General features: G+C 36.8%; 2 protein-coding genes across 2 annotated transcripts; both read right to left on the reverse strand.

Moving 5' to 3' along the window:
* Positions 1–6,102: 6,102 nt before the first annotated feature.
* Positions 6,103–7,329, reverse strand: LOC141594487 (F-box/LRR-repeat protein At2g42720-like). Its single transcript, XM_074414502.1, has one exon. The coding sequence runs from the start codon at positions 7,327–7,329 to the stop codon at positions 6,103–6,105; it is 1,227 nt and encodes a 408-aa protein (XP_074270603.1).
* Positions 7,330–8,749: 1,420 nt separating this feature from the next.
* Positions 8,750–9,820, reverse strand: LOC141594488 (F-box/LRR-repeat protein At2g42720-like). The gene has a single exon (XM_074414504.1). It carries the CDS (start codon positions 9,818–9,820, stop codon positions 8,750–8,752), a length of 1,071 nt encoding a protein of 356 aa, XP_074270605.1.
* Between the last annotated feature and the right edge of the window lie 12,717 nt (positions 9,821–22,537).

Below are 22,537 nucleotides of genomic sequence, written 5' to 3' on the forward strand. Positions count from 1 at the left end.
TATTCTCGTCTACATTGAACAATTTCAGAGATAAGTGTTTCAATTTGGGAAGATCAATTGGTACGTAGACTTTTTTTTCTATATCCAAGTAACATCCAGATAACTCCAGCTTGATTAAAGTTTTCGAATCTAAAAGAGGAAGACAATTTTGCAAAGCATAATATGAATCCTTAGGGCGGTAACACTCCCCAAAGTTGCTGATACAATACTCAAGCTCGGTAATATTGTGTTTGGCAAGCGAAAGACATTGGGATACAACAAGAGCACCATAATCACGCATCTTAGAGTCGGAAAGCATAGGTACATAAAGGGATATTTTTTTCAAAACCCGCAAAGATGGGTTCTTTTTAATGTACATTTGCAAAAATTCATCTATCATTTGCAAATATCCAACATAATCATCAGTGCTATCTACTGTCGATTCAGTATCGTCTCCTTCCTCCTCCGCCTTGTGAAAAATAGAACAATAAAGGTATCGCTTTTTGGGATGAGTATTAGGAAGTCTCTCAATAAATTGCAGAAAAACGTCAAACCCAAAATCAAGAAAAGGAAGGGAGACCCAAGTGTGTACCTCCAAACAGAAGACAAAGAGCTTGTACGAATCGCGTCTTTCATACAAAGGGATGATAATATTTGTTCCTTTATTTCTTCCGGCAACTCTGATATTCTGTCTCTTTTTGCTTCTCCTTCTTCCATTGTTAAGATTTAGTAGGTTGATGATCTTGTTTGCCATTAGAATACATCGATATATATATATATATTACACCATAATAGTCTAAACCCCAGACGGTAGCCGTCGTAACTCATAACTCGTAACCTAAGCCTAATGAAGCCTAATGATAGCCGGTCCTAATGGGCTTAATATCCTAATATCCATCTTGCTAAGATTAGTATATTGAATTGTAAATAATTTTACTCCCGTGCAAAATTGCACGGGTTTATATTTTTTAAATACCGTTCTTATCAAATAGTTATTAACAAATGAATAGTGTTCTTACATTTTTGAATTCATATGCACATATATAGAATGATTCGTATAGTATATAAACCCAACATATTAACATTCATGTATCAAATATGAAATAAGTATTAAAAAAAAATCACACTCTAATCACAATATGAATTAAAAAATCAAAACTTGATGTTTATAACTACTACAATATAAGTGATGTAAATAGTGGATATAATTAAAGCGATAATAGTAAACTCGATTTATTTTTTAGCTAAATTATCTTTTTTTTAATTGTAAAACGGTGAAAAGAGTCCGCATACATCAATTTTGACCTGTTTTCTTACCATGTTCCAATCCGAGTTACCCGAAATATTTATTTCATGACCAATATTATGTAGTGTGTGTTTGGCCTAGTTTGTAAAAGTGTTTTTGGACTCAAAAATATTTTTTGGCCAAACACATAGTTTTCTAAAAGTTAAACAAAATTTCTCAAAAACTAAAAATCCATATTTTTGCCCATAGAAATAGAAACAACTATTTGTTGTTTCTGCTTTTGAAAAACACTTTTGAAAAATTAAACTTGAAAAACAAAAACTTATTTTTTAGAATCGAGGCCAAACATGCTTGTACTAACCTTTGACAAACATATACTCCCTCCAATTCTGCCTATAGTTCCCTCTTTCCTTTTTGATGATAGTCACGTTTTGTTCCCTCTTTCCTTATTTGGTAATCTTTGTGTGGTCCAAATTCATTTTCATGTGGGGTAGAGTGTTTTGTGTGGTCCATATTCATTTTCTTATTTTTGTGCCAAAAAGAAAGGGGAACTATAGGCAGAATTGGAGGGAGTATAACTTTATTAAGCCGTGTAATCCGGGAGAATGTGTTAAATTAAATTACATTTTAAGAGAGTGAATATAAAATAAGTTGATAATTTTTCACTAATTAATATTCACTTTATTAAACTGTAATTTATTTTCTTGAATATTTTGTTGAATATTTTTTTAATAATTTTTTGAATAATTGTGTTTATTAATATATTATATAATTTAATTTATTTTGTTATTAGTTTTATAAGTATATTTATATTATTATGAGTATTATTTTCCAATAAAGCTGGCGTGACTAATCAACACCAATTTACTATTAGATCGTCTTTCAATAGAAGTTCAGTATTTTTAGTTATAGGAGTATTTAGTTTTCTTATTAACTTTGGGTAAAAGTGAGGAAAAAAATATAAGAAGCCAGCTTATATTATAATGTATACTTGGTAAAAAAACAATAAATTCTAAAAAAAGTGTATACTAAATTTCACAGAATTATTTGTAAAGTTGAAAAAAAAAATTAATTCACAAAGCATTTTATAAAGGAACAATTGACAAGAATAATCCCACCTTTTACCCCTCTTCCTAAAATAATCCTACCTTTTATTAATCCCAAAACAGTCTCACATTTATACTCTATCTTCTTTAAACAAACCATATTACTTGTAACCTAGTTAACCGGTTACTTAATTGAAACAAAGCAGAAATCACCGAATGAACAGCCGAACAGGTGCTCTGATGTGCTTTAATAAGATCAATAAGTCTTGCTTAAGACGGATATATCATCACCGGTTCTTCCTCATCCCTTCTTCCTCAGTTTATTCAAGCAATCTCTTCTCGTTTCTCGCTTAAGGATTTGGGACCGCTCTCTTATTTCCTGGGTGTTGAGGTCACCCCTAATTCTCGTGGCTTGCTCCTTGCCCAAACCAAGTACATTCATGATCTCCTTACTCAGTTTCCCATGACTGATTCTAAACCAACACCTATCCCTCTCACCACTTATCCCCTCTTACTGTCGGGTCTGGATCGTCCATTTCTAACCCAAGTGAATATCGTGTCATCGTTGGTAGCTTGCAATATTTGTCTCTTACACGTCCCGACATTTCTTTTACTGTCAACCGTTTTGCTCAGTTTCTGCAGGATCCTCAAGAATCTCATTGGCTTGCTTTGAAGCGCCTGCTTCGTTATCTCAAAGGGACTATGACTCTCGGTCTACAACTCTATCGTGATTCCCCGCTTAGTCTTCATGCGTTATGTGATGCGAATTGGGCAGGTGACAAGGATAATTATGTTTCTACAACTGGTTATGTTATTTTCCTTGGTCGGACTCCTATTTCGTGGTCATCAAAGAAACAAAAGGCTCTTGCTTGCTCATTGAAAGAAGCTGAATTTCGTGCTATTGCAGCTACTATACTGCGGAGTTGTTATGGCTTCGTCATCTTTTGACTGAAATTCATTTCCCTCTTTGGGCCTCACCAACTTTTTTTTGTGATAATTTGGGTGCTACGAGCTATTCTGCTAACCCGATTTTTCATTCTCGTATGAAGCGCCTTGCTATTGCTTTTCATTTTGTCCGTGAGCATATTCAAAATGGTTCTATTCGTGTAGCTCATGTCTCAAACCGTGATCAACTAGCAGATGGTCTTACCAAACCTCTTGCTCGTTTTCATTCTCTTATTTCCAAGATTGGTCTTCTCGAAGGATCGTCCAACTTGCGGGAGCATGTTAATAATATTACTATATCTCCTTAGTTTATATTCCGTATCTTGTATATTCTAGAATATCGTCGCCTTTCCTATTTCATGTTTATTTGTATTTCCTTAGATTGATGTATTCGTTTCTTGTATCTTAGGTTTTCCTTATTAGCCTTATTTGTATTTGTATAAATACCTTGATAATTCATCAATAATACTTGAGCTTTTTTAAACCTTATACAAAGTTGCTCTCTCTTTGCGCACAAAAAGTAGTCCACCGCCGAAATCACGGAATCTCCAGCAACGTGAGAGAATCTCGATTCGTTGCATTTTAGGAGGGAAGTGATCCATGGATTTCGGGGAAGCTGCTGTTTGGGTGATGAAGACGACAACAAGGTAGGTGTGCCATGTAAATCACACGAGAAAACCATGGTTTGGTCGTGTATGTCACATGAACCTGGGCACCGTCGTGTACCCGTGTGCAACGTACGAACACGCCTTGGTGTTGTCGTCTCTTGTAATAAGAATTTATAATAGTTGCGCCTCAACCACCACCTTAAGGTTTTGGTTGAGATGGCTCATCTATCATGGTATCAGAGCCAGTGTGACCAAAGATCACGGGATCAAATCCTAGCAACCTCAAAACTCCTCAAAAACTCGAAGTGGAAACCCAGCACACGGTAGGAGGAGCCGGTGCACAACTAACCACTCTTCAAGCCCAACGGGCATTTGAGTGAGGGAGCGTAATAGGAATTTATAATAGTTGGGCCTCAACCATCACCTTAAGGTTTTGGTTAAGATAGTTCATCTATTATCTTGTACATGAACCTTCCCTGGTCAAGTAGTGGATTCAAGTGAAACCTCCCCCCTTACATTGTGTGTTTCACACAAACAACAATTCATCGGCTAACAGCGCACGGTGTGTCGATTGTAGTGGGCAATAGTTAAATAGAAAGCTCATCTTCTTGATTCAGAAGTATAATTACAAGCAAATTAATAGTGAATGTGATAAATTGTTGGGCAAATTAATTAACTGTGAATTGGATAACTTGTTGGAGTCGTAAATTCAGTTGTCTTGAAGTTCCAAATATATCTAAGTGTAGGCTTAGCAATGTAGGGATCGATCAGAATAACGCATGTAAATTATTGTTGCTTGTGATTGAATTCAAATTGTTTCAATGGTTTATTCAAGATTATACGGAGTATATTTTACAAAATCGGATATGGAGACGGGTATTAAAAGTGGGTAGAGAGAACCACTCAAAAAAAATTTAAAGGAAGAGAAAACATTCACTTAACTTGATACAACTTGTTACCGTAGTCCGTAGGTAACATTTAAATACAGCTCATTTTAAGAAGATAAAGTATGAAGGTGGAATTATTTTGAGAATAACAAAAAGGTGGGAGTATTTTAGAAAGAAAGGTAAAAGGTGGGACTATTATTATCAATTATTCCTTTTATAAATATTTCTCATATTTTAAAAGGTGTACATTAATAAATGAAGTTAGAAAATTAGTGGGCCCTTGTGTACTTGATGAGGTGGCATCACCAAATTGCTCTAAATCATTTTGCTTTAATAAAAGAAAGACCTAATTCCTAATTCCTAATAATATTAATTAAACGAGGAGATATAATATGAGTAAATATCTAATAACTAATTTCTTAATACCAATAATACTACTTTCTTAATAGAAAATAATTCCTAGTACAATAACAATATTTTACAAAGTATATGAGATAATATGATTATCCTTAGTCGGGGTTGAGTTGGTCTTGTTTAAAATTGTCTTACTTATTAGGGATTTATGTAGTGACGTTAGGCAACAGAACAACGGCACAAGCTAGGACGCACATGGTATGTGGGACTGTGGGAGCGTTGTTGATACCTCTTATTAGGCTGTGCCGGTGGCCATGGCACATTTTACGATAGTGTCCGCTTTGGGTCTAACCCTCCAAAGTAACCTATCATATTCACATATTGTAGCACCTAAACCATCTTTACGCGTCAAACTAACATTGGCCTCTAGCAAGGCATATTAATTACATAGACTCAAGTGAGTTAATTCGTATAGGATAGTGGACATAACTCCTTCACGTTCTCCGAAAGTTATCTATTTTCATTTTGAGTGTATTACTCAATAGTTATCTATTTCTGTTTATGGTAGTCTTTTGTCGTCTACATTCCATATGTATACTGTTATGTGTCTTGTGTGATATCCATTTTTCTTTTCTTAATCTTTGTGTCAAAATCAATAGATAACTATTAGTCGAGACAGAATGAGTAACATACAACAACATCATGGACAAACTAGAATAAGCCACAAGTACAAGGTGTCTAAATAAAGTTGTAATGATGTTGGTGAATAATTCATTGTCACGAGTCACGACGGTCTTCATGGTTTTGGATCCTCGTCTTGGAGTCTTGGAGTCTTGGACGACTAAAATTATGTTAAAGAACTTTGATGAATCGACTAGGATATCCTATCTCTATTTTCATGCCAGTGCTTTGATGAATCGACTAGGAAGGATCGATTCATGAAACAATGCTTATACATTCACGAAAAAAAAAAATTAGAGAAAGACATAAGTTTGGAATGCCATAGAACTTTGTCAAAGGTCGAATCACAAGGACATTTATTGAAAAGAGGGGTGAGGTATCCCTTGTTTTGCAATAAGCCAGTCGATGTCGTGACTCTTACGGCTACTAGAATTTCCGATGAACAACAGCTTCGGCGTCTCAAGCTCAGTCCGACTCAAATTTGGGCAATCCTTAACTTCAAATCTTGTAAGAGAGTTGGAGGTGATCTTAATATGCTTCAATTCAGAACAATCTATAAGGGATATGGTTTTCAACTTTGGAAATTCCGCGACATTATTAAAGAAATCATCAGTTATGCCACAATAATCAACAAACAAATTAACCAAGTTGTTACAAGAATTAGAATCCATCTTAATTTTGCAATTTGTCGAAAGGTTAAGAAGGCTCAAGCATTGAAGAGACATTGAATTAATCTCTATTAGATCAAGATTACTTATGTACTTAACTTTGAGCTTTTTTAATTTCGAAAGCCTTGGAACTCGGAGCACGTTAAACCCCCCACACAGCCATGAAAATTCGAGCTTTTCCAAAGCTGGACATTTAGTAAACAAGGTTTCCAGCATATTCTCGCTTACATGGAACTTTGTTAGACGTAAGCGTTTCAAATTGGGAAGATCAATTGGTAAGTCGACTTTTTTTTTCATAGCCAAGTAACATCCACATACCTCCAGCTTGGTTAAAGTTTTCGATTCTAAGATAGGAAAACACTTTTCCAAAGCAAAAGGCCACCCAAAGTTGTTGAACCGATAATCAAGCTCGGTAACATTGTGTTTGGCAAGCGAAAGACATCGGGATACAACAAGAGCACCATAATCACGCATCTTATTAGAGTCGTAAAGCATAGGTACAAAAAGGGATATCTTTTTCAAAACCCGCAAAGATGGGTTCTTTTTAATGTATATTTGCAAAAATTCATCTATCATTTGCAAATATCCAACTTCTGTAATTTGCCAAGCATACAAATCAGTGTTATCGACTGTTGATTTAGAATCGTTTTCTTCCTCCTCCGCCTTGTGAAAAATAGAATAAAGTTGTCGCTTTTTGGGATGACTAGTAGGAAGAGTCTTAAAATAAGAGGTAAATTTGCGAAAAACGTCAAACCCAAAATCAAGAAAAGGAAGAGAGACCCAAGAGTACCTCCAAACAGAAGACAAAGAGCTTGTACAAATCGCGTCTTTCATACAAAGGGATGATACTATTTGTTCCTTTATTTCTTCGGGCATCTCTGATATTCTGTCTCTTTTTGCTTCTTCTTCTTCCATCTTGCTAGATTATGAGGGAAGATATGCGGAAGCAGAATACTTCCTAATACCAATACCAATGATAATATTTACAAATTCTTGATTAAGACGGGCTTAAGTAGTATACTACTTTCCTAATACAATACTAATATACTTTCCTAATACGATATGAGATAATTTGATTATCCTTAACATGGGTTGTTGAGTTGGTCTTGTCTAAAACCGGCTTAGATAGGGCTTTAATTAGTAACGTTAGGCTGGAGAACAACCGCACAAACTAGGAAGCACGTGTTGTATGGGAGCGATGATACCTTTTGTTAGGCCATGTTGTGTCGGTGTCCACGACACATAATAGTATGATATTGCCCACGTAGGGTTTAACCTCCAGTTTAGCCTATATAAATGTATTATTTTCGGCTGAAAAAAACTGTATTGAACTGGACTGAACTGAAATAAGAGTTAATTTGTAAAGAGATGAATTGAACTGAATGAAGCATAACTGAATTAAATAGAGTTGAACTGGATTAAAATGACCTGAAATTTTATGTTCAAAAGAACAAGGTCTTACTGCGTTACTACCGCCATTCGATTCAACAATCAAAGAGAGTATGAAGTACTTTTTAACATGATTAAATTAAATCTAGAAGAATAGGGCTTTTAATCGTTACTACCGCCATTAGTCTCAAGTCTCAACTCTCAAAGAGTGTACCAAGTACTTTTTAACCCGATTAAATTAAATTTAAATTTCATAACCAAAATATAAAAGTATATTCAGATCAATCTGGTACATGGCAAGTACATGCAAACATTGACTTTCTCGATTTGCTAGTCAGCAATGGGTTGACTTTACTCAATTTTCACAATCCAGATTGTTAATTAATTACTCCATAATTTAAAATTTATATTCCCCAAGTTGATCACATTAATTTAATCCACCATGGTTCCCTTCTTAGCCTATATAAATGTACACAAATTCTCAATTTGTGACGGACAATATCCGTCACAACCTTGTGACGGGTCAAATAAAATGCACTTGCATAGATAAAGACATACGTGTTGTAATTCCCTATGCACCTTTACTTTTGTCTTTTTTAACAATATGTGTAGTACTTGACCCGTCACAAGAGAGACATATAATGTTAAACTCAAAACAACACTATATATTGCTCATATACACATATAATCAGGGCGAACCTAGAAATAAAATTTTGGGATAGCAAATTTTTCTCATATTGTATTATTATTTTACATTTATTTTTAGGTTTATATTTAAGAATTTTAATTAGGGTAGCAAAAATCGATAATATTATAACCAATAACAACTTATCTTTGCTACTAATTAATTTCCCCGATATAATATGGCAATTTTAGGAATATCAATGAGGATATTTACTCTTGTAATACTATTGTTCCTAGGAAATGTTGGAGAAAATGTAATGGCTCAAGTGGATATGGTTTTTAGGTGTGGAAATTCCGCGACACTATTAAAGAAATCATCAGTTATGCCAGAACCATCGACGAACAAATTAACCAAGTTGTTACAAGAATTAGAAGCCATCTTAATTCTGCACTTTGTCGAAAGGTTAGTAAGTGTCAAGCATTGAAGAGACATTGCATTAATCTCTATTAGATCAAGATTATTTATGTACTCAACTTTAAGCTTTTTTAATTTCGAAAGCCTTGGAACTCGGAGCACGTTAAACCCCTCACACAACCATAAAAATTCGAGCTTTTCCAAAGCTGGACATTTAGCAAGCAGGGTCTCCAGCATATTCTCGCGTACATTGAAGTTTATTAGACGTAAGTGTTTCAAATTGGGAAGATCAATTGGTATGTCGACTTTATTTAGCGTAGCCAAGTAACATCCATGTAACTCCAGCTTGGTTAAAGTTTTCGAATCTAAGATAGGAAGACAATTTTGCAAAGCACGGTATGAATCCTTAGGGCGGAAACGCCACCCATTGTCGCTGATCAAATAATCAAGCTCGGTAACATTGTGTTTGGCAAGCGAAAGACATCGGGATACAATATCAACACCATAATCACGCATCTTAGAGTCGGAAATCATAGGTACATAAAGGGATATCTTTTTCAAAACCCGCAAAGATGGGTTCTTTTTAATGTATATTTGCAAAAGTTCATCTATCATTTGCAAATATCCAACTTCTTGATGATCACTTTTCCAAGCATACGAATCAGTATACTTATAATAATCAGTGTTATCAACTGTCGATTCAGAATCGTCGTCTTCCTCCTCCGCCTTTTGAAAAATAGAACAATAAAGGTGTCGCTTTTTGGGATGAGCATTAGGAAGTCTCTTAAAATAAGAGGTAAATCGTCCATAACCGTCAACCCCAAAATCTAGAAAAGGAAGGGAGACCCAAGTGTACCTCCAAACAGAAGACAAAGAGCTTGTACGAATCGCGTCTTTCATACAAAGGGATGATAATATTTGTTCCTTTATTTCTTCCGGCATCTCGGATATTCTGTCCCTTTTTGCTTCTTCTTCCATCTTAGGGATTCGTACAATTTGATACAAATATCTAAGGGGGTGTTTAATTCACCAATTTTAGGGATTTGGAATGAGTTAAATTCATACCTTATGTTTATTTCACATTTTTTACAATTTGATACTCATATCTCAAACCCATGAGGTGGGTATGAGTGTGATACCCATGGGTATCAAATCATAAAATAGAATTGGAAAAACAATATGGTAAAAAAATATATTTTTTTCTCATAAAAATAGAAATGTCCATATAATTAATTTTTCTTATGAGATTTTTGTTTCCGTGAAAAATACAAGTAATTATTTTTCTCCGATTTTTTCTAATACATTTAAGGATAGATACTGAAAGTAGATTAAAATATAAAAAAATAAACTATATACAAGTTTTAAATAATTAATATATGAAAATTTAAAAGATAAAATTTGTATATAGATAAATGGTACAAAGTTAATAAAATAGACATACAAAACGATTTGAATCCTCATTCCTTGAATTGAACCAAACATAAAGTATCAACTACAGGAATCGAGTTCCAAACTCATACCACCCTGGTTTGATTCCTGATTCCAAACCGATACCTCTGTATAGAGGTGGCAATTATTGACCCGATCCGAAAATACGACACGAACCTGACACGAAATTAGCGGGTTAGGGTTAAGACTTTGTGACCCATTTAAGTAATTGGGTTGACACGGACACGACCCGAAACTTAAATGGGTCGGGTTAGAGTTGAGCTCTTTTGACACGAACCCGACACGAATAACCCATTTATTTAAAACTATCATAATATATTTGGATTTAATCAATAATCTAACCAAACAACATAAAAATAAATAAACATTTTCGTTCATCATTTTTGGAATAACAGACTATAAAGCCTAGCTTATTTTCTTAGTTTATTGGGTTAAACGGGTTAAATGGGTTAAAAATGACCTGCTGAAAGATAAATGGGTTAAACAGGTCGGGTTGGGTTATAGAAAAATTAAATGGGTTGGGTTAGGGTTGAGACAAATGACCCGTTTATGTAATTGGGTCGGGTTAGGGTTGGGGTAATTGATACGTGCATTTTATATAGTCTTTTTAGCCTATTTTATGCACGTATTTCTATGCTTTTATCGTGGTTTTATGCTACGAAATGCCCCGAATATGCTACTTTGGTTTGTTTTGTCTTATTTGCAGGAATGAACCCAAAAGTAGTGAAATCAAGCCTTTTACCATCCTTTTAGCATGCATTTGGAGGAAGAGTGAATTTGGAGCGGAAATGAAGCTATTTTGAGATGCGCATTGGAGTAAGGAAGTTAGGCGAGCCAAGAGAGTGCTTCAATTTACTAGTTCCTGCTTGTGAGAGCCATATCTCGAGTTCTACAACAGCTATTAAGGTGATTCCAGTTGGAGGTGAAAGCTTATCCTCTTAGCTTTCCAACGCCACCAACCACGTCCTATTTGCCCAAGTAACGAAGAAATGGCAGCCGTTTGAAGTTCAGTGCGCGAAGCAGGAATTACGCGCTGAGAGGTGTTCGATCGAGAACTATTTCTGTTTGATCGAGAGCCCATTTGCTCGATCGAGAGACACTTATTCTCGATCGAGTGGTTTTAGGATGAATAAGTATTCGATCGACTAATTTTCCTTTCGATCGACCAGTTCCTTTTATGCTTTTGCTCGATCGAGTGATTTAGTTACTCGATCGAGTGGATATTGTTGACGGGCTGGGCTTTTTAGGTTTAATTCCGTCATTAGGTTTAGTTAATCCTATTTTCTTATAAATAGGAAGTCAGTTTGTCATTGTAAACTCTCTCTCACACTTGACTTCTCTTCTCTTCTCTCTGAGACTATTACTTTTACACTGTTACTTTGTTCTTCCATTTTAGGACTATTTAATTCAAAAGTAATTTCTCTCCCTTTTTCTCCTTAATTTCTTAATGTTATTTATTGTTTCTCCTTTATTTCTTGTTCTTCCTTTAATTATGCATAGCTAATTCCCCATAGTATGTTAGGATTAGGGAAGCCGTGGTAGCATGCTTTAATTGTATTAAATAGATTAGTCTTGCGATAGGAATTGTATTAGGCAATTTAACTGTTATCCGGTCGAATGAATGCATGCAGGAGACCATAAATTTAGTTAACCCCGACCTAGATCGAAAGATTGGAAGGGAAGGCTTGCTTAATTACAATAGGGTATTGCGGTGAGGGCGAAAGTTAAGTCATTTTACGCTCTAGGGCGGTTTAAGGACCGAAAGGTGACGACCATAGCTCTTCTTATCAATAGTCTAATCGCCTTGATATTCTCGATAGTATAAGATCCAATAGCTGCCACGGTGGACCGACTCCTAGCATACTACCCTTCTCTTATTGTTAATTTCTTTCATTCATTTCCCTCGCTTTAATCTCTAGTTTAGTTAACACAATCAATTCAGCCCCCATTAGTGACATTTAGACAGATAAATAGACAAATAGATAGTACACCGCCTCCCTGTGGAGATCGACCCTACTTACCGCCGACACGTTAGCAGTAATCTAGGTATTTTATTTTTGGTGTAGAAACGACCGCATCAAATTTTGGCGCCGTTGCCGGGGAGGCAATCTATTTATTTATTTGTTTAATTTTATCTGTTTTTAGCCTCAGGGGATTTTCCCCTTGAGGCCGTTTTAATCTTTTTCCTTGAGTCTTTGTTTTGATAGGCCTTACAGTACTACCTAGACAGTTCTAGGTGAAAGACAGTCAAAGGAAAGGCTTGAGTACCTTTGACCCATCACCGATGTCCCATTATATGGAACAAGGTGATCCGCTACGGGAGATGTGGTTCTGCTGAGCACAATGCAGCTGTAGTTGTGCCGCCACATCCGCCCTATCAATGGCCACCGCAACAAGATTCCCCCGATATACAAGAAGAAGACCTTGCGGAGCTGAAATTCTTGATGGAGGCACTTGCATTCCAAGTGCAAGAATATGTCTCGCGATTTGATGAGCTCGAGTCTCCAGTTGCTCAATTAGCATTTGAGATGGAGAGAGAAGAGATCGCGGAGCGATATATTTAATGAGAATGCTTGTATCACAAATGCAAGAGAGTGATAGATATATGGACGCTCGAATCCCCGAACTGGAGTCACAAATAGCTCGGTTAGCGGTGAGATGCAAGAAGAAGAGGTTTATCTTCCGAGAGCGGTTTTTCTCCTAAGGAAACCGTGTTGCCCAATGATGAGGATGACTTCTATGACTCGGACGACGAGTTCCTATCATATTTCACTACCCCACGCGAAGATTTCAGCACAGCGGGAGGAATCACTCGATCGAGTGACAATTATTGGTCGATCGAGTGATTTTCCAGAAAACGATCCTCGATCGAGTAATATCCCTTCTCGATCGAGTGACATGCAGGAGGATAGTTCTCGATCGAGTGATGTTTGTACTCGATCGAGTGAAATGCGGGAAGAAATTGGTCGATCGAGTAATAATTCGATCGATCGACTCGATTTGGCCATTGGGAGTCTGTAATTCGTCATTTGGGCTTGATTTAGATGACGACTTTGACGATGATAACGGTTATGGTGAATCCCCCTTATTCAAAGCCGAGTTAGATGCACTTGAGGCTGAGGTTTACGGGACGAATTCCACTGAGGATGACAAGGAGGTAGCTGCGTCGGTAGTCACTCCTAGCACGGAAGAGGTAATGAATTCTTTTATCTATGATTCCGTCATTGAGAGTGATCAACTTAAGGTATTGAACGATAATTTATTTATTGTTTGTTTTAATAGTAAATTGCCTCAGTTGACTTTTGCTGCGCATCCCAATGCTTTACCCCTTCCCAGTAGGTCTTACAATTTAACGATTTTTCACCGTCCTTATCATTGTAAATTCGTTAATCTGAAATGGAGCCCTACTTATTTGACAATTGCTCCCTCGCTCCTATATTTTGTGGATAAATTTAGGAGCGCCCATAGGAAATTTGTTAGACTTAAATGTTTACATATCTTTATTTCCTACTTTGTTATTCCACTATGGTGCTACTTATGCTGTTGTGTAGCACATGCGCAGCTATTTGACAGGTTGCTGCGCGCTTTGAGCTGTTTTGATTGTAACTAATTATAAAGGCTCGAAGAAAAAAAGAAGGTCGAGCTGGGACCTGACTGAAGCTAGCGCTACCCGGGAGGCAACCCGGCGATTTTATTTTGCTTTTATTTAATTTCAGTTGTAATAAATGCTTTTTATACCATAGACTATCTCAGTATGCTTGTTTTTGTCAGTTGCGGGCTGTTTTTCATTGCATTTTGCAGGAATACGCTGAGGATCACTCGATCGAGTACTTGTTGTACTCGATCGAGCACTTTTGCTGCCAAATCCATTCGATCGAGCATTTCCTCTACTCGATCGACCACCTGCAAAAGGAGAACCACTCGATCGACCTAGTTACCTTTCGATCGAGCAGTTTTTGAATGCCCAGTTCACTCGATCAGCTACTATTCCTCTTGATCGAGTGCTATTGACTTGGATTAGCTTCCTGAGATGGTTTTTCGGGCCCTTAGCAACCTCCCATTTCATGGTCGGTTTGGGGAGGTCCCCTTATTCGCGCAATCTTGTGAGTTTTCCGCATTTACTCTCTTTCTCCTTCAGTTTGCATTTCCTTTCCATGTTTTGGTACAATGGGGGCATTGTACGGTTTGGTTTGGGGAGGTTATGCATCCATATCCGTGTCTGCATATTGTTTTTTATTGCCTTTCAGTTATCACATTTAATTTATGTTTGCATTGTTGTTTATTTTTGTTAAAATTCAAAAAATTCAATAAAAATTTGAAAAATTGTTGAAATTTCAAAAAATTCACGTTTATTTTAGCATATAGGTTGAGTCGGAACGGTAGATTTCCATGATGTTATTGCACTGCAACTGTCTTTTTGCTTAAGCCTTGCATTGAACTGTTATCTTTTAGCTTTGTCTTATTGCATATCTACGAGTTTATGTTTAATTTAGCTGAACGAATAGACTTGACCTGTAATTTTGGCAACCTACTTATAATTTCTAAGAATTAGAGCCTTATAAACTGGTGTCATTTATGACCAGTTTCATGTAGGATTGTGAGTAGTTACTCCTTGCATGACATGTTCATTAATTTGCACAAATATGAAATTCAATTGCTTTTTGCCGGCATACATTCGGGTTAGTGGTTGGTGTCACATGCAGGGAAGTGCTTACAATTTCCCTTTCTTTCATTTTTACCCATAAACTCCACATAAGCCAAATTTGCCAGTTGACCCCTAGCTACATCCAAATTTAGCCTGCCTTGTCAAGCTAGTTTAGATTGCTTCAGCGGTATAATGTCTATTGTATCGAGTTTGGCTCGTATTCTGTTGATTTGGAGTCGGTAGAAAGAAAGACGGAGGTTGATGAAAAGAGAAAAAAAAACGTGAAGAGAAAAAAAAAAAACGTGAAAAGAAAAAAAAAAGAAAGAAAAAAAAAATGATGTGAAAAAAATGAAGAAACCGAAAAAAAAAAGAATGAAAACAAAAGAAAGAAGGGAAAACAAAAGATGTTGGTTGGTTGACGGTTTCTGCTCCTATGTTCTATCTTACATTATTTGAGGAGTATGTTCAGTCTGGTTTGGTGAGATTTTATGCCAAATGAAGGGCATTGTGCTTATTTCATAATTGAGTTGGAAATGGATGCTTTCATATGGTTCTGTTTAGGTACTAGCTTGATCACCTATACCTCCACATTCCCATAAATGTTTTGCCTTTTCTTACCCATTGCCTCACTTTACCATATTTTTGTAAGCCCTCGGCTGTGACAGGACCTTGTTTGGTTGGAATGTGTGTACGGTAGCTAGAATTGTCTATCATATTAGTTGCATGCATGTTTATGTGGGTCGTAGTTTAGGTGAGCGACTATATTTCTTTCTCTCTTACATTCATATGCTTACCCTTTGCTTCATGAGAGAAGAGTGACCCGTGAGAGTCCACTATTAAAGGTCTTGCAAGGTCGACGGTTCAGCTCTATTATAAACATCATATAACTCGTTTGCATTTGACTGTTTTGCTATAAGTGTTGGTTTGCTTGCATTAAATTGGCTTAAGTGGGCATTTGTAGCTAGCTCTGAGTTATCTTTTCCGTTCCATTAGTTGCATTTTAGTTTACTCGGGGACGAGTAAAGGTTTGGTTTGGGGAGATTTGATACGTGCATTTTATATAGTCTTTTTAGCCTATTTTATGCACGTATTTCTATGCTTTTATCGTGGTTTTATGCTACGAAATGCCCCGAATATGCTACTTTGGTTTGTTTTGTCTTATTTGCAGGAATGAACCCAAAAGTAGTGAAATCAAGCCTTTTACCATCCTTTTAGCATGCATTTGGAGGAAGAGTGAATTTGGAGCGGAAATGAAGCTATTTTGAGATGCGCATTGGAGTAAGGAAGTTAGGCGAGCCAAGAGAGTGCTTCAATTTACTAGTTCCTGCTTGTGAGAGCCATATCTCGAGTTCTACAACAGCTATTAAGGTGATTCCAGTTGGAGGTGAAAGCTTATCCTCTTAGCTTTCCAACGCCACCAACCACGTCCTATTTGCCCAAGTAACGAAGAAATGGCAGCCGTTTGAAGTTCAGTGCGCGAAGCAGGAATTACGCGCTGAGAGGTGTTCGATCGAGAACTATTTCTGTTTGATCGAGAGCCCATTTGCTCGATCGAGAGACACTTATTCTCGATCGAGTGGTTTTAGGATGAATAAGTATTCGATCGACTAATTTTCCTTTCGATCGACCAGTTCCTTTTATGCTTTTGCTCGATCGAGTGATTTAGTTACTCGATCGAGTGGATATTGTTGACGGGCTGGGCTTTTTAGGTTTAATTCCGTCATTAGGTTTAGTTAATCCTATTTTCTTATAAATAGGAAGTCAGTTTGTCATTGTAAACTCTCTCTCACACTTGACTTCTCTTCTCTTCTCTCTGAGACTGTTACTTTTACACTGTTACTTTGTTCTTCCATTTCCGGACTATTTAATTCAGTAATTTCTCTCCCTTTTTCTCCTTAATTTCTTAATGTTATTTATTGTTTCTCCTTTATTTCTTGTTATTCCTTTAATTATGCATAGCTAATTCCCCATAGTATGTTAGGATTAGGGAAGCCGTGGTAGCATGCTTTAATTGTATTAAATAGATTAGTCTTGCGATAGGAATTGTATTAGGCAATTTAACTGTTATCCGGTCGAATGAATGCATGCAGGAGACCATAAATTTAGTTAACCCCGACCTAGATCGAAAGATTGGAAGGGAAGGCTTGCTTAATTACAATAGGGTATTGCAGTGAGGGCGAAAGTTAAGCTGTTTACGCTCTAGGGCGGTTTAAGGACCGAAAGGTGACGACCATAGCTCTTCTTATCAATAGTCTAATCGCCTTAATATTCTCGATAGTATAAGATCCAATAGCTGCCACGGTGGACCGACTCCTAGCATACTACCCTTCTCTTATTGTTAATTTCTTTCATTCATTTCCCTCGCTTTAATCTCTAGTTTAGTTAACACAATCAATTCAGCCCCCATTAGTGACATTTAGACAGATAAATAGACAAATAGATAGTACACCGCCTCCCTGTGGAGATCGACCCTACTTACCGCTGACTTCTGTTAGCAGTAATCTAGGTATTTTATTTTTGGTGTAGAAACGACCGTATCAGTAATGGTGACTCGTTTAAAGTTGACACGGACACGAACACGACACGACCCGATCTGTTTGCCAGGTCTACCTCTGTACGAACCAAACACCCGCTAATTTCTTAATACCAGTGATAATATATACAAATTCTTGTTTAAGACGGGCTTAAGTAATACTCCGTATACTACTTTCCTAATACGGATATAAGATAATTTGATTATCCTTAACAGGAGTTGAGTTGGTCTTGTCTAAAATCGTCTTAGATAGGGCTTTAATTAGTGAGGTTAGGCCGGAGAACAACCGCACAAACTAGGAAGCACGTGTTGTGGGGGAGCGATGATACCTTTTGTTAGGCTCTGTTGTGTCAGTGTCCATGATACATGATAGTACGATATTGCCCGCTTTGGGTTTAACTGAAACACCCCAAGTTTGAGAGTAAGGTTGTCCCACATCGGTGAATTGAGGAGGTTGTGATATGTTTATAAGGGATTCCACCCACCACTTAGTAACAAGGCCTTGTGCTTTTGGGCATAAGTGAGGACAAGTAATGGGCCCAAAGGTACATATCCCATCTTATTGGGTTGTGTTACGATCGTGGTGGGTCGGGTTGTTATAATTGGTATCAGAGTGACCCTGCGACCGTGTGGTGAGCCTGTGGTCGGAAGTACCCGGGTCCAGATTAGCCTATATAAATGTATTATTTTCGGCTGAAAAAAACTGAATTGAAATGCACCGAACTGAAATAAGAGTTAGGCGCTGTTTGGTAAACAGCATATGGCATATTCAGATAGCATATTGGCTGGAATCTACTGTTTTTGAATATGCTGCTTGTGACACCCCGCGATAACGCGGAAAACATAACTAATAAAATGCTAAAACTTAGGGAATTTTTAAAAACTTTTAAAATTTAAAATGCGGGTTCACCAAAATCTAAAACATAAATAGAGAGTGCGGAAGTAAAGATTTTAAATTATACAAACGTGATAGTCAAGGTGAGGGAAAATATATCCCTCGAATGACAATACAAAAAAAGGTAGGTCTAAAACGATCCTAATAAACCAACTACTAGGCCGTAGTGCTCGCTAGCTCACACATGTCTTCACCCCACGGATGCACCACTAATACCTGTCATTCATGTAAACATGAACGCCACAGTCAGTGGGGAGTAACTCAAGGTTCTCCCAGCCACAAAATGTCGAAACGAACATAACAAAGAACTAAAACAGGTAGTCATGTAAGACTCTTACAAAAATATGGATATCAAGTTTATGTTTAAACATGGTAATTAAATGAGATGGAACAAGATAAATCAACATTAGCATGATAACGGTTAAACTACTCATGTGAGGCAATTAAATAATATGAAAGGCAAGAATACGATGATCTATACCAAAGCACGCATTTCAAGGAAATTCGACATAGATGTGAGATTAGAGTCCGAATCAAGTGAAGCAGTTAAGTAAGGGATCAACCAATGCAATTTACAAGAATAGAAATTGCAGCCATTATTTGGAAAACCACTTAGCAAACATTGTACGGGACGTGGCCACTAATGTCACATTCATACTTATGGCTTGCATCTCACCATAAGAACGGATGGGAACATCAATCCCGACGATCATATCGCAACTAGAGGGCTTATAGCTCACCCCTAGTGTCCGATAGGACCAAGACAAACAACAGACAAATACCAATATCTAAAACCAAGCAAGACCTTTACTACTCATATATCAAAATATAATTCCCCTGGTAGGACGACAATGGTACTCCCAAGACTCAGTCCTAGTCTAAATCTGGCCAGACTCTCGGGACAGTACAGTTCCCGATTCGACATGCGGCAGAACAGTCCGCATCCAAGACTCGAAGACAGATCGGAAATCGAGAACCCACAATCGGCAGGACAGTCCGAAAGAGGCGGAAAATATGAGCTAAACCCACAATCGGCAGGACAGTCCGAAAGAGGCGTAAAAATAAGTCAAGCAATACGGTATAGCATAAAGGCATTATCAAGAATACGACTCGACCAAGCGATACGAATCAACTTGGAAAGAGACTACTACGAGTAATGAACCGATGATAATCCAAGTGAGATATTTCATGCCAAAATTATATTCATGAATGTGAATAAGTAACCCATTTCTTTAATACTTGTCACTTGAGTAAAAATGTAAACAAACGGAAATGAATCATTTATAATAAGCAAAACAAGCATTCAATTATAAACGACTCAATTTAATTAAACAAGTAGAATAATTTGCTCATATTTGAGATAAGATAAATAAATGAGAATGAACGGACAAAAAATTCATATTATAGGTAAATGAGATAAATAATTAATTCCACTTTTATGATTAATGTGAGAAAAATATATGAATGAACGATATTTAATAAATTAAGTTATATAAGGCATGAGACGGAATTTAAGTCATTCAAAAGAATCACATTTGCGCCAAAATAAACTCGACCCACAACTCAAAGTGGCCATTTGGATAGCCCCTACACGAACTCAGACAACCATCCACAACCCACGACAACAACACAGCCCAGTTTCGGGTTCTCAAAAACCCGTCCCAAGCATTCATTTTAGCCAACAAAAGCAACCTATTCGAGTACCCTTTAGCTGACCAAAAACAGCCCACTTCGACCACCCTTTCACCATCCTAAACCAGTCATACCCATTGAAAAGAGAAAATGTAAAAGCGGGAAAAATTCAAACCCATACTTGGGATGGAAGTTCAATAGTTTACGTATTCAACCAACATTTCTAGCCCTATAATTTCTCAGCTCAAACATACTAAAAACGGTCTCATTTCGGCCTAGAAGCAACCGTCTGAGACTGTCCAAAATCAGTCCACCAACACCCTGAAATAGCATTCCGGATTAGCACTAATTCAGTCCCACCAAACAACATTATACCGTCTATAACTAGTTTGCTATTCGCTATCAAGACCTAATCTACTGATATACCATGGGCATGTCTTTTCCTAGTGTCCTTACAGAGCCAATAAGCTATTAGACAATCTTTTCCTAGTATCCAAGTCTTCCTACGTAATCAAACGCAACATTGTCTACTTATTTCAAGCAAGACCAAAGTAATACAAGCAACAACCAATTCCTACACTACAAGTCCTCAACTCAAATGTACTCAAAACAGTCCCCTGATTTTGCCCAGAACCCGTGTCCAACAGCCATGAACTCCACCCAAAAGAAACTTAGAGCAAAAACTAAATCTGGACATAGATTAACATAACTTATTCAACTAAACACTACACAAAAATAAGAGAGCCTTGCTTTAATGTATGACCCGGATGAATGAAAAGCATTCCTGAGGGTCTCACAATACTTCTACTCTTTCCACTACCATAGTATTCCAATATCAATTAACAGATCCGGTAACTTAAAATCGCACATAATAAATGGAAAAGGGATTATATTAAGTTGTCCTTGTCACAATAATAGAAGAAATCACGAAGAAAGTTCACAGGTGTAAAGAGAGTTCAAGCAACCGAGTTCAAGACGGGATTCGGGCTCAAAACAGCCCAACTCCAACACCAATATGAGATGAAGCTTACCATATAAATGAGGAAAATGTAAAGAACCAAACTTTATCAAATAAGGACATGTAAACGACCCATAAGACGGAAATTTCGACAATTTTGTCGAGTAACCTATCACCGTTACCTTTTTTTTGCTCTCCTAAACGCCACGGAATCGCCCAAGGATGACTCGAAACCCAAAAATAGAAGAAATTAACCCAAAATCCGAATCCTTTGTAAGACGGCCGAATTGAAATAGGATGAAAGCTTAGCTCTTTCTTACATATAAAGAAGGAGGACGAGATGGGGAAGCTATTGGTGTAAAATTTATCAAATTTGGTTGAGAATGAAGGCGGGATCTGGGGTTGGAGGTGACGAAAATGGTGACTGGTTTGCTGTGGTTTTGTTTCTTTTTTTTTGTTGTTGTCAGCTCTCGCGACAGGAACAAGGAAATGAAGGGGGGTGGTGGGGACGAGGGATAATAATAATAATAATAATAATAATAATAATAATAATAATAATAATAATAATAATAATAATAATAATAATAAAAGGGTTAAGTAAATGTAGAGTGTGAGAGGGAGGTATGAGTGTTGTCAATCTTTGACTGGTCGAGCTTAAAAATAGTCTCACATATGAAAATGTGACGGTCTATGGCTAGGCTAGAGTAAATTCGTCTTAAACCTACTATAATTTAAGACGGAGCTTTATTATTGTTGCTATTAATATTATCCGACAAAAATATTTATTTTATATAAACAAGTTTGTGAAAATGTAACTTTTATAAAATTTATGTTCAAAAGGAGATTAATTAAATTAAATAATTTAAAAATATGAAATGAAGCAATCGAATGGTTAAATAAATTTCAAATGTTAAAATGAGAAATTCGCGGGTGTTACACTGCTAATACCAGCATATTGAATAGCATATTCATTTATAAATGAAAATAGTAGATTTGTCCTATAATCTGGTAATTACCAAACACGTTTTCTTAATTCTGCTAATTTTACTCGATCGTCAAACCTGCTGCTAAAATCTGCCAACCGTTATCTGCTATTGTAAATCTGCTTTTGCCGTTTGCCAAACAGGGCCTGTAAAGAGATGAGTTGAACTGAATGAAACATAACTGAATTAAATAGAGTTGAACTAGATTGAAATGAGCTGAAATTATGTTCAAAAGAACAAGGCCTTAGTGCGTTACTACCGCCAATTGTTTCAACACTCCAAGAGAGTACGGCGTATTTTTAACATGATTAAATTAAATCTAAAAGAATAAGGCTTTTTTTTGTCTTCCTAGGGTTTCTATGGGAGCTCTGTCCTAGTCAATCTACGCTTCTTCCTTCTTCTTGATCAAGGCTCCTATCTACGTTCTTTACGTAGGTTTCTACTTTCCGTGTTTCTTTATCGATTGTTGTCTGCGGTTTTCTTTCTTGTTAGGGTTTCTTTTGAATTTGTGGTTTTGAGGTCGTGATGGGGTGTGTAGACCGAGGTGAGTGCAGTAAGGGAAAAGGAAAATTGGAGGATGGCTTACGGGGTAGGGCTGAT

This window comes from Silene latifolia, chromosome 8 (genome assembly GCF_048544455.1).
Source record: "Silene latifolia isolate original U9 population chromosome 8, ASM4854445v1, whole genome shotgun sequence".
Taxonomy (NCBI): domain Eukaryota; kingdom Viridiplantae; phylum Streptophyta; class Magnoliopsida; order Caryophyllales; family Caryophyllaceae; genus Silene; species Silene latifolia.

Coding starts and splice junctions, on each gene's coding strand:
- LOC141594487 (XM_074414502.1), bottom strand. CDS start 7,329: ATGGAAGAAGAAGAAGCAAAAAGAGACAGAATATCAGAGATGCCCGAA.
- LOC141594488 (XM_074414504.1), bottom strand. CDS start 9,820: ATGGAAGAAGAAGCAAAAAGGGACAGAATATCCGAGATGCCGGAAGAA.